The following is a 12,432-nucleotide window of genomic DNA, read 5'->3' as shown; positions in this document are numbered from 1 at the left end:
ATAATGTAGTCCTGGGTTGTGGAAATTGGCAGCGGTGGGAGCTCCTATCCCAGCCATTGGGTCTCATAATAAGGCGAGGAGCATGCTGCTTTTTTTAACCTACTCTGTTTACTTGCCCGGATCAGTGCATTGCAACTCAGCAAGAGCTGGCGGAGCTGATGGCCTGGGGAGCCGGAGGAGGCAGCTGCCTGAACCATGAATCCCAGGGCAGGATTTCAGCTTTGTAATCGGAGCAGGCGACTCCCGTTGTTTTTAAATCTCTCGCTCTTATTTTTAAATGGGTTCATTCAATCGCCATTCCGCCGTAACCCTGCCACAACCCCCTGATCTAAGGGGCTTCTCTGCGCGGCTCGGTCTCGGGGTTGTTTTTCCAGCCCTTCGGGCTGTTTTGCAGATGTAAAAATAAAAGCTGGAACATGTAATAGCAGCAACTGCACAACCGAGCGACGTTCCCGGTGAAGAGGCTGCTGGGAAAAGCCGGGCCAGCGCTGGCCATGTGTTGATTTAGCCGCGTATCCCGGCAGTTCACGTCGTAGCCGCTTCTCATGAAACGAAGCAGCAGGTATCGCAGCAAGTTTGTCCCCGTCTCAGAGGTGAACAGGAAAGCTGTTGTTTTAAACTGTGTAAGCTCTCAGAGCAGTAACGCCTCCTGCGTCGACATCCCACGTACAAATACATTGGCCCCCAGAAAGGTCAGGAATCAGGCTTTTTGGGGCTGGCAGCTGAAGGGGAGAGCCCTGCATTAACCGTCATGCCCACGAGCCACCTTCCAAGCCCCAACTTGGTCGCTTGGCTTGGGCGTTGCACCTGTTCCCTCCCGTCAGCTGTGTTTTAGCTGATTCGGTTGTAAGCTCTCCAAGGCAGGAGCCGGACATCTTACTTCTTTGTACAGCACCTTGCAGACCTTGGGGTGGCCCCGAGCCTCTTAGCCAAGTTGCCTGAACAGGGATGATTTGAGTGAATGGACCCTGGATCAGAACCGGTCCTGCTTTGATTTTGCAGAACCAAAACCTGGCTCCTCCAGGCCAAGTTGGTTCACAAAATCCAGCTTCTCTGCATTTCCCTGCCAACACCTGGGTTCTGGGTTCCTTTTCCTTGGCAAGAGTGGAACAGGCCCCATCAAAACCCAGGGTGTGCATGTGTATTCTGCATGAACGCTAGTGCCCTACTGCTGTCTCGGGTGCAGGTTTGAACGTGTATTTATCTACTGAGTGCTGGAGGTTAGCTGTGGACAGAGACACGCTGTCGGAGAAGCCTTGTGAGCACAGAGTGTCCAGGACATAGGATTCTCTCTGGCATTGTGCCCAAGTCATGCAGAGGGAGGGGTAAAAGGCAGTGGCAAGTCATGCGGTGCTACTGAGCCGTCTGTGAACCAGGGGGTCTAAGAGGATTGCCCCTGGCGCTGGTGGGCGTCTTGTCATTCTTCAGGCTCGGAGCCTTTCACCGCAGATGGAGGCTGAGAGCTGTTCCCATCTGATGGCTGCCTGGGGGCCTGTGTGATGGCAGCGTGCCCACGCAAGCCCCCTAAATGGCACAAGCAGAGGCCAATGGCAATGTGCCACAGCGGCTGACCTCCCCTCTCACCCTCCGAATCCCCATTGAAGAGCAGTGGCAGGGAGCTCGACCTGCCCTGCCCTGTGCTGGCCCAGCTCCGCAGGGCCTGGCGCGGCTGGTCCAGTGCCTTTGAGCAATGCTACGTTCAGAGCCACGCCCTGTGGCGGGGCTGTGCACCTGTCTGCTCTCCTCCACCGGCACCTGTCTCCCGACATCCGGCCCCGCAGCCAGGCGCGTGCCTGTGTCTCTGGGCTGCCCCGTCGGCAGGTTACTTGGAAAGGACTTTCATACGCTTTCGGTGGCTCGTAAAGGGAGCCAGGCTGGGAAGTGCAGTGCAGGGTGACGTTCTGGCTTCAGTTTAGTGCCGAATGGGACACTGGAGCGGCCTCGCAGATGCTTAAACCCTCAGCCCTGTCTCTTTAAAAGTACCCGCAGAGGAGCAGCGCTGAAGGGCTGTAGCTGAACCTGCCAGAGAGCAGGCTGAGGCGGGACGGCAAACAGCGAGATCCTGAGTGAAGCAGTCCCTGGGCTGTCAGTCTGGCTGCGTGGCTTCTTCCAGGAAAAGGGCTCTTCGAGCTCCCTTTGATTTATTCCCGATCTGTTGTTTAGACTGTGCAGATATAATAACGCACGAGCCAAGCGGCGGCTGTTCCCAGCAAGCAGTATCAAGGAGCTCCATTAATCCCCATGATGGATGGGGCTGGGGAGGGGAACGGTCTGTTTCCCATTTCCCAGAGGAAGGGGGGAAGTTTGGCTTATGCTGCCCGAGCGGTGAACAGGCAGCCGTGCGAGTCGATGGGGAGCCCCGCATGCTGCCCGGGGATGGATTTCGCCCCCGGGGCCAAGTCTTGGGCAGGACCCCCACCGGATCTCGCTGGAGCCTCTGGAACTATGGCCATAGCGGAAATCCTCTGTCGGGAGAGCCTTCTTCATGGGCCTGGAATGCGCCGGCTCGTCTGTTAAATCCATCACGTCGGCCCCACTTCCCACACATCCCCAGCTGCTTCACCCTGCCGCCAGTGCTCTCCTTGTCGGACAGTCTGTTCCCACTCTCCCGAGGGCCGTCCTTAATGGAGCACTCCTGCCTGGCTGGGAATTCGGGGGGTGGGGAGAGAGCCACATGCAGCCTTCTGGCTGGTGGGAGTCAGTTGTAACCCTGCTAACACTCGGTATGATGCAGAGGTCAAGCCAGTGTTAGTTCAGGCCATTTGAAGCAAACTCCTCCCAGGAGACCTGTTGCAGTGGGAGCTCCCCTTTCCTGTGGGGTAGAAGGAATGGGGTGGAGCTGGCTGCTCCTGGGACAGGGGACTCCCTCCAGTCTGCCATTCCCTGTGCCCATTTTGCCGTGCCGAGTGCCCTGTGCTTTCTCCGTGTTCCCGGTGTCTGTGATCCACCAGTCACACACTTATGCTGGGCAGAGTAGGGAGTGCGGCCCTGCTGTTCACACGTACTGCCGGCCTGAGCAAACCACCTGCACAGCGTCTTGGGGGTCATGTGCACTAGAAAAACCGGTACCTATATCGCAGCACCTGCGCTAACCCGCGAGCATTAAACAGGGCTGGGCGGAGGCACGGGACTGCGATGCCACAGCGCTCTGTCTACACTGAGCACCAGTGCAGCTGCCCTGTTGCTGTGAGACAGGCTCTCAGCCTCCTAGTATAGACAAGATCCTTGGTCGGTCACGGAGAGGGAGTGGAAGAGATGAACTCCCTTCCCTGGCTCAGATGAGAAGAGCCGTGTGTAGCTGGGCAGGGGGCAGAGGATGTGACCTGCGCTGCCGATCATGGCGAAGGAGCATCAGATGCTTGAGCTCTGTGCTGGTGGGAGCCCCCCGTCGCCCAGCTGACAGACTGATCTGCTGCCCTGACACCCCCCCCACACACACACACACACCCCTCTCCAGGAGTTGGATTAGGGTTTCCTCGCCAATCCACCTACCAGGCCAGGGGTGACTCTTCCTGATTGCTCAAACCATGTCATTCCCTCCTTTTTCCACGAGAGGGCGCGCTAGGTCACCTTGCTAGCACTGCAGGGACTAGCTTGGGTGAGCGGGGAGCATGCAGGCACGGCCCTGCTAGTGCCCTGCCACACGGGGGGGTGGGAATGCTCCACTCACCGCCCGGGGGAGAAATGGGGGGCCTGGCCCTGAGACCTGTTGCTGTGTCCGGCTGAGCAAAACGCGAGGCAAACTGCTACACAGAGAAAGTACAGGGCTGGCTCCGCCCAGGGTGTAGATCAGTTCGGCTCCATTGCCGTCCATGGAGCCACCAGCCGAGGATGTGGCCCGTCCCACGTGGCTGTGTGAAGCGAGAAGGGCTCACTGAGACCCCTCCAAGTTAGAGAGCAGAGAGCTCTGCCCCCCCCCCCCCCCGAGTCCATATCCCAGGGGCCAGGCCAGATATTTCCCTGCCGTACAGGTCTGCGGATGTCTGGCCCCCGGGGGCAGGGCGAGGAGGGCTTGGGACGGCGAGAAAGAAAACATGCAGTGGTGGAAATAGTCTGATGAGGTTTTAAGGACTCCGCAGAGCCAGGCCTGTGACACTCCCCTTGGGGAGCACCTCCGGCTCCCCTGGCTAAACCGTCTCCGGGGCTCCCTGGGCTGTTGTGTGAAACACTTCTGAGGCCTCTTCCAGCCCTGGCACTGGGGTCCAGAGCATGGGGCTTTCCCTGCCTGAGTAGAGCACGCACAGGGTCCCCACCCTCCCCTTGAGTCTCACCAGCCGGCGGGTTTTCCCTTCCCAGATGGCTCTTTACTTCTGCGCTGGCGTCCTGGAAGACGAGACCCTCTTCCGCCACTACGCCCTGAATGTGCCGCTCTACACCCACTTCACCTCGCCCATCCGCCGCTTTGCTGACATCCTCGTGCACCGGCTCCTCTCCGCCTCCCTGGGTAGGTGCCTGAAGGGGGCTGCCCTCGGCCGCCCGATCATGGCTAGTGGAGTCACAGGCTGAGAGGCTGCTGCCAGGAGCCTCACGGCTGGGAAGGGAAGATACGAGGGAGGAGGTGTCAGGACTCCTGGGTTCTGCTGTGGATTTGGACAAACCCTGTATGGGCATGGACAGGTCCCTGGCCCCTCTGCTCACTGCAGCCGTGTCTATAATTCTCCAGCCTCGGACCAGGCCCCCACTCTCTTGCTGTTCGGCAGGCTCTGGGGATCTGCCCTCCCGTGAAGCGGGGCAGGGGGAGTGTAGCTACCTTAGCAGGCTCTGCCTGTCCAGTGGGGATTCCAGTTGGGAGTTGCTCAGAGATCCTGGGGCACACCTCTGGGGAACGCCAGACTCCTGGTGCCCTAGGGTGGGTGTTGTCCCCACCAGGCCCCTTACCACCAGTCGTTGTGGCTTGTTTCCCTCCCAGGCTCGGGGCGCCCGGTCCAGATGAGAAAGGAGGCCATCCAGAAGCAAGCGGATCACTGCAATGACCGGAAAATGGCTTCCAAGAGGGTGCAGGAGCTCAGCGCTGACCTGTTCTTCGCCATCTTCGTCAGGGTGAGAGCACAGCCACCGTGACGCTGAACGAGCTGGCGCTGGGAGCGGGGCCTGGAGCTCTCCTTTCGGCCCTCTGGCATCAAGATGATGCCTTGGTTCCCTTTGGGGGGTGGTCTCTCAAGAACACCCTGGCACTAAAATCTCCCCTCCCCCCCCAATGAGGTGACCCTGTCCTATGGGGCAGGGCTTGCTCTGGAGATGGCCCCTGGCCTGATCAGCCACTGGCTCTCCTCCCTCTTGTGCCCCACAAGGAGCAAGTGCTGCTTCTGGCTTCAGTGCTGCTGATGTTTCTCCCTGTCGTGTCCTAACAGGGCCATGGGCCCCATGGCCTCTTCCCTGGGGCGGCTGTTCAGAGTCCAAGCAGGGTCTATGTAGGTCACCGTGCTTCCCACAGCACTGGAGGGCTCGACAGTCCCTCCCAGCTAGCTCTTAGGAGTGCTACAGTCCATGGGGTGTCCCGGCAACTGGTACCCCGTGGGGCTGGCTGGCACCCCGGTCGGGACTGGGGAGAGGATCCGCTGTGCTCCATAGCGACTGGGGAGAGGGAGCGTTACATCCCAGCAGAGGAGCAATTTACAAACTGCATGGGCGCTGCCCAGGTGGGCAGAGAGTTGTGGGACACTGGGATGGTCTCTGGGCGGGAGCCCTCCTTGGGAGTATCTCGCTCGTGACCGAACTTTGTGTTGGCAGGAGTGCGGCCCACTGGAGTCAGAGGCAATGGTGATGGGCGTCCTGAACAAGGCCTTCGACGTCCTGGTGCTGAGATTCGGAGTTCAGAAACGCATCTACTGTAACGTACGTGCCCTTGAGCACCGGGTTCCCCTTCAGCTGGCCCTTCCGTTAATCCTCCCTACCTCGCACCCGGGCTGCTCTGCTGGGTAGTAACGGCTGGAGTGCTGGTCGAGGCCCTTCTGTGTCCTCTAGCCAGGCGGTGCCAAGTACCCACTGGCAATTCGACACCGGCACTGCCACCACCAGAGCTGCCCTGGGGCCAAGTGCAACTGGGGAAGACCACAAGGGAGGGGAGGGGAGGGTGTCTTCACTGCACAGGGAGCCCAAGTGAGGCGGGTTAGTCTTGCCAGGGGACGTGCGTCCCCATAGATGCTGCCTCCTCACTCTTTCTGCACTCGTCTCTGTGCGTCCAGGGTCACAGTCCCTGGTTCTTTGTGCTGCGACGCTCTAGGATTCTTTCCAGTCAGGTGTGTCAGTTGCTGGAGAATGGCTCTGTCCTTCAGGGGGAATTGTGGGAAGGCACTGGAGGACTATTACCACTCAAGTGAGTCTGCCTGGATCCTCCCTGCAAAATGGGTGATTCCAGCCCGGGTTAAATCGAAGCCTAGTTTCTAACCGGTCCCCCCCAGACGGGTCAGTTTGTCTGGCCTTAATGCACCTCCAAACCTGGGTCAGAGGGGTTTGTGTGAGGGGCAGGTAAGCACCTGGGTTAACTGTGCAGTGAAGACAGACCCTAAAGAGCTGTGTAGGTCAGGCTGCAGAGGACGGCCCTACCCAGTGGGATGGTGCAGAGCTACTTCTGCATGGTCACATTAATAACGAACACCATGCGGATGAGCCCGCCACGCTAGGGCAGAGGTAAGGATGGGGGGGCAGTGGGAGTTGCTGGGCAGAGGCCAGTGTTTGGCTGGGTGTTCGCTCTAATAGGTTTAGCGCCATTTCAACCGTAACCGTCTTGTAACAAAATAGTGCGAAATGGACTGTAACTTGTGGTGTACTCTAGTGCCTCCAAACAAGACCTTGACGGGAGGCTCACCTCACGCGCCTAGTCTCCTGCAGCTCTGTCTGGGGGTTCCCCTTACACCCCCAAAGCCCCCAGGCAGGACAAGAGCAGAAGCGAAGGAAGCCAGAAGGTTCCGTAGCGTGTTCGCTTTTGTTAAAAGAAGTGATTTCATGTTTTCCACTCCTCTGCTTCACGGTTGTGCGTGCCAGAAGTGGGTAACGATTCACTAGGAAAAGTGAAATGAAACCAGGGCTTGTGGTCCGGAGGTCAGGTTGGGGCTGAACTGGGGAAGCAGTTGGTTTTAACTGCGTTTGATCACATCATAAATCTGGGACCATTTGGAAGCGGTTTGCTGTAGTCTAGCACCTGCAGTTAGTGACAGCTCTATTGCTGACAATGGCATCTTGACATGGAATGTACAGAGTGATATACAGCCTGTGTGTGGGTGGATTCCAGCCGTACTTCATTTCCACCGGCATCTCGTGGGAGGTTACAGAGCTGGGGGTGCTTTACACAGGGTACTGGACAAAAAGAACTTGGCAGTCCTTTACACGCCGGGGGGAGAAGGTAACAGTGTCTTGCTAAGCAGGGTCCAGTGAAGCCAGCTGAACTAGTCGCAGGATTGTGGGAGCAGCCAGAGTCCTTACCCGTCCGAGGAGGGGCCAGAAACCAGGGGTGGGGGACAGAATTCCTTGGGTTCCAGCGCCGCTCCTGGAAGTCCGTGCTTTCCCCAACGTGCGGTCTGTTCTGCAGGCTCTGCCGCTGACCGGAGTCCGCTTTGAGAAGGTGGGGAAGAAGCCTGAACTAACTCTCCTGTGGGAGCCGGAGACCCCAGAGCAGGAAGCTGCCCCTCAGGTAACGCCCACCCCAATGGCTCAGTGCATCAGCACTGCCTAGACCTTGTCTGCCTCCACACCCACCAGGCTCTCCACGGGGCTCAGGCCAGATATCCAGTGAGGCGCAGTAGGCATATGGCTGGGGACGCCTTACCTCTCTAAAACGTGCCACACGAAAGTCAGCTGGGGGCGGGAGGGACTGGAGATGCTGCGCCTCGGGGCGCGTACGTGTAAATCCGGCCCTGGCTGGGCGCGGGGTTCTCGTAGTCCCTGCCAGTCCCGGCCCCAGCCCACCGCTCTAATCCATGCAGTAGACAGTGTTTCTGCAGGCTCCTGGCCTCCCTCAGGCTGCATCCTCCCGTTACATCCCGGCGTTCTGGCTTCTGTTTCCCCAAGTGGCCACCCTCTTCTCTGGTTCATTCCCATTACTGCCTGGCTTTCTAGCCTCTCTGCCTCCAGAGGTGCTGGAACCCGGGGTGCTGGGGGGGGGGGGGACTGCCACTCCCCCTGGCTTGAGGGGGTTTCCCATGCATGCAGGGTTGGGTCAATGGCTCTCAGCACCCCCACTACACAAATTGTTCCAGCCCCCCCACACACATACACACACACCCTGGCCAGCAGCCCTTTGGATCCTCTGCCCTCCCTGCTGTGTGCCATGTCTCCCGCTTCTGTGGCCTCTATGAATGTAATTAACATGCTGTTTACTGCTCGTCTAGATTGTTAATTAAGATGTTAAGCAAGATTGGGTCTGCCTGTGCCTCTGGCTAGATACCTTCCCCACCTCATTGCTCTGCCTTTATCATTCCCCTTCTGCGGGACTTTTCAGGCAGCTTTCAGCCCGTGGCAGGCAGCGCTCAGATCCAATTAGAACCAAGGTTTCAAGTCCGATTTCCCCAGACATGGTGTTAATGCTTTAATAGAGTTGAGAAATCGGTCTCCTGTGTCCCCATCAGCTATTAAGGCAGTAACTCAATCAAGGGGATTGATTGCATTTGTCTGGCTTGATTAAGTACTTACCTTGATGCCAAACAAAAGTTGGCAACACTTTAAAATAATGGTTTAGTTGATTGCCTTGAAATTCCCAGGGATGAATCCCTATCCCCTGGCTGAGGCTTGATCTGCACTTAAAATGCTCCGCCAGTCAGGGGTGTGAAAAATCCACACCCCCCCGCCCCCCCTCCAGCACCAGAGCTCTGCAGACCTAGCCCCCCCCCCCCCCCCCACTCCTCCAGAGACTCAGCCCTGTTGACAGACCAATGCTTCTGTCAATGTAGCTACCATCTTGGGGAGGTGGTGGTCCTACCCCCCTTCCGTCGGTGTAGGCTCTGGCTACGCTCCAGGGTTACCCTGGATCCTGCGACGTAGGCACGCCGGGAGAGTAAGCTGCTGCAGGCTCTCCCACGGCCGCGTGTTCCCTTTAAAGCTGACTTGGCTGGGGAAGGGCCCTGGAACCCGCCCCGCGTGGCCCCAGTTCATCCTGTCGTACAGGAGCTGGGATCACTTACACACTTGCCGGGAGCAGCATGAAAAATGACTGCCCAGCGTGAGCAGAGCCCAGCCCCAGGGCTAATCATTTTTGGAAAGTAAACACTCAGCCATGGAGGAAACTCCTCCACGAATCTCCCCCGCCTCCTAAGCACACACCCCCGCTGGGATTGCTCCTTCCAAGTCAAGAGATCCCTTTGTCAATAAATCTCTAACCCCTGGAACCGCTGGCCTTCCCAGAGCTTTGCTGAAGCAGCAAGAAGCAATGTCACCCTGACATGCACCCTCCTGGAGCACAGACTCTTCTCCCCGTCACGCCCCGGCGTTCGCCTGCGGGGCCAGGCAGCACCACCCCCTCAGCCAGGCTCTGCACGGCGGGAGGGGCCTTTGCAAGGCTTGGCGGCGGCCTCTTGGTTTGGCTGAGCCCAGCCGGGGAGGGAGAACATCTGTAAAGGCTGTTTGCAAAATAGGTTAAACGTGCAGAGGCCGGGCGGCTGCTGGGCTCAGCCCCGTCTCTGGTGCTGATGGGGAGCCAGACTCCTAGGGGGTTCCAGCGGCATCCTCCCCCTCCACTGCGTAGCTTTGGTAACGGCAGCAAAACTAAGGGGTGTATTGCCCTATGCCAGCCTCCTGGTACAGCCGGGGGGCAGCCAGCCTGTGCCCCTGCCCTGGCTGTCCGGCTGGTTTTACTGCTTCAGCTCAGTGAAAGGAGGGAAATGACAGCTCCAGTGTCCGCTGGCCAGCATAGGAGTACAGGATACAGGAACACACCTTTTTCCCCCATGTAGCCGTACCCTAACTCTCCAGTCGACCCCCCCGCCTAGCCAGGGCCTTTGCCGCTGGAACTGTTGCCGTTTGGCGATTTGCTGGGGCATGAACAAGTTACTGTATACAGTAGAACAGTGACCAGGAAAAGTGTGTGATGGCTCCAGTGATCACCACCACAGTCCCAATGACATCGCTGGAGCTCTTCCCAGCAGTGAGCCTGGGCCTGCTTGTGGGGCTGGGACCAGATCGGCGGCTGCTGTCGGGCGTCTCGGCTCCATTGAAATAACTGAAGTCAATAGAACTACAATGCTGACAGACACCCAGGGAGGCGCACCAGACACTTGAAGGACTCTACCCATCCGTGGGGTCCTTCGGGCTGTCAGTCAGCTGGGCCCTGCTGACAGCGAACCTTCCACTAACGAGATGTTTCAAAAGTTAAATCTCGTTAACAAGAGAGTTTAGTTTTGATTCTGGTCACACCCAAGCTGCATAAAAAGGATTGGCTAAAAGAGGAAGGCAGGTTGCTCTGGGATTGATTGTCCAGGGTCTATATTTCCTTCTGTAACTAGTACAGTCAGTTCCATTCTGAAGTCTGCTCTGATATGCTGAATGTACAAGCCGGCATTGTCTTACCGAGGGAATGTGGCTGTGTTAGATAAGTCTGATACCTACGCACCGGGCATGCCGACTGTCCTGCTGGCCAAGGCTCTGGGGCAGAGCACGAAGGGGCAGCAGGTTCTGACTGTGCCACCTGCTAGTCCGAGATTGAAGCCAGATTACACCACGGTGTGGGGATGAACAAAGCCACCTGGGTCAGGCCCCTGGGCTGGGAAGGCCCCGTCATGTTTCAGTGTGTTTCCAGTCTAGCTGAGTTCTCATCGCTGTGTTCGGTGGGGGACTCAGCTTGTGGGGTACGTGTCAGTGAGCTGGCTGACTTGGTGCCTGGAATCCAGATCACAGCAGTGGGCAGGGAGCTGCTAATTAGCAGCAGCTTCTGGTTGCACAGGCACCAAATCAGCAACTCCTCCCGGTCCTTCTCCAGCCTGCCATGCTGAGGGACCTGGAGCCTCCCCAGGCCACACCTCCCCATTAAAGCTGAGCTTTCTCAGACCTTCTCCAGCCCCTCAGGCTCCCAGCGGGTTGTCAGTGCGGGCCCTTGGTTGGGTAAATACGGGCAGCTTGCACGGCCCCTGGAGCAGCAGCAGCCCTAGACTAACTCGTTGTTGGAAGCCAGCTAACCTGGGGTCCCCTTTGTCTTTTCTCCCTGGCCAAAGGTGATCACCATCTTCACCTTGGTGGAGGTCGTCCTGACGTCCGACAGCGGCCCCCTGAAGTACAGCGCGGTGCTCAAGAGACCGGGCCGGGAGAAGTGAGCGCCGCGGGCTCCGTCGCCTGCCGCCCCGCCATGCCGCCAGACTCCTCTGGTCCCGCCAGGCCTTACTCTGCCCTCCCCTAGCTCCGCGGGGGTGGGGGAGGGAACTTTTTAAATTAATTCAGTTTTACTTCCGGTTTGGATTTTAACCTGGGCGGCGGGGAGAGCTCGGGTCTTTCCTGGCTGAGATCGTTGAAGCTGCAGGAACATTAACGCTGTTTCTAAAATAGTTTTTAGCCTTTTTTTTTTTTTAATGCTGCTGACTGCCCCTCCCCCGCCGCCCGAGCCAGCCTCTTGGAGGGGTTGCTGCTGTCCCTGGTGCTTTGGGCCGTTCTGGACGTGGGAGAACCAGGGGGCCACCGACCGGTTTCTTGCTGAATTCTGCATCCCGTAATAAAGCTCTGGCCAGCGATGGAATGTGTGTGGCGTTTATTTGGTCTCCCCCGGATTCCAAGGGCGGGAATCCTGGGCAATCGCTCATCTTCCCGGCAGGCTCAGGCCGTGCTGCGCTTGCTGTTTCTCAGCACGTTGTGAAATTCAAGATCACGCAGCAGCTATATCGTCTGCGTTTCCCGCTCGGGCGGTACTTGCACAACAGACGAGTGGGGGGATGAGGGATGTTTGCTCTTGGCTATCGCAGTCGGTTTGTTCATCTTTCGGTCTGCGTGTTTCACGGGAGCCTTTGGCTTTCTGAGCCAACTGCTGGCACGGTGCCCCAGGGTAGTCCTCTGTCCAGAGATGCCTGGGACTCTCCTGCTGGAGATGATGCTGTTTCCAGGGGTGAGGGTCAAGGTCAATCCAAAGGAGCCTGGGGAAAAGCTGCACAGGTGGAGAGCACCTGTCTGTGTCAAATTCAGCAGGCCCCACCCAGAGCCGCTTGGGATATTGCGAAGGAGATGCAGGCCCCGTCCCTCCTCTTCCCTTCCCAGTCAGCCGTCCTGCTATGGACAGCAAGTGCCAGACCACCCGGTGCCTCTGAGCCCCAGAGCCCATCTTGCAGTGGCCTCCTTTGCATGCTCCCCACACCCTCCCCTGCTTTGACTCATCCCAGCCAGCCTTGCTAAGCTCATATCAGCTGCTCCTCAACTCCCACGTGAGTCACCGCTCGGCAAGCGCACTCCAGCGAGCGCCGACCAAACCCTGGCACCAGTCACGGTCAGGGTGCTACTGCGAGATGACCGGGGAGGGGAAGGGGG

The 12,432-nt window shown here is 58.3% G+C and overlaps 1 protein-coding gene across 4 annotated transcripts in view; it reads left to right on the top strand.

The window, feature by feature from the left end:
* DIS3L2 (DIS3 like 3'-5' exoribonuclease 2) overlaps positions 1-11,648 on the top strand; it is a 262,106-nt gene extending 250,458 nt beyond the window's left edge. For all 4 annotated transcript variants that reach the window (XM_054040303.1, XM_054040301.1, XM_054040300.1 and 1 more), the window contains 5 exons: positions 4,297-4,444; positions 4,910-5,040; positions 5,731-5,835; positions 7,529-7,630; positions 11,139-11,648. In XM_054040303.1, the coding sequence (XP_053896278.1) occupies positions 4,297-4,444; positions 4,910-5,040; positions 5,731-5,835; positions 7,529-7,630; positions 11,139-11,237 (585 nt within the window). In that variant the 3' untranslated portion in view covers positions 11,238-11,648. The remainder of the gene's footprint in view (positions 1-4,296; positions 4,445-4,909; positions 5,041-5,730; positions 5,836-7,528; positions 7,631-11,138) is intronic.
* Positions 11,649-12,432: the final 784 nt, after the last annotated feature.

This window comes from Malaclemys terrapin, chromosome 9 (genome assembly GCF_027887155.1).
Source record: "Malaclemys terrapin pileata isolate rMalTer1 chromosome 9, rMalTer1.hap1, whole genome shotgun sequence".
In the NCBI taxonomy this organism is placed as follows: domain Eukaryota; kingdom Metazoa; phylum Chordata; order Testudines; family Emydidae; genus Malaclemys; species Malaclemys terrapin.
Note: the sequence above shows the minus strand (reverse complement) of the source record. Positions and strands in the feature narration are given on the sequence as shown.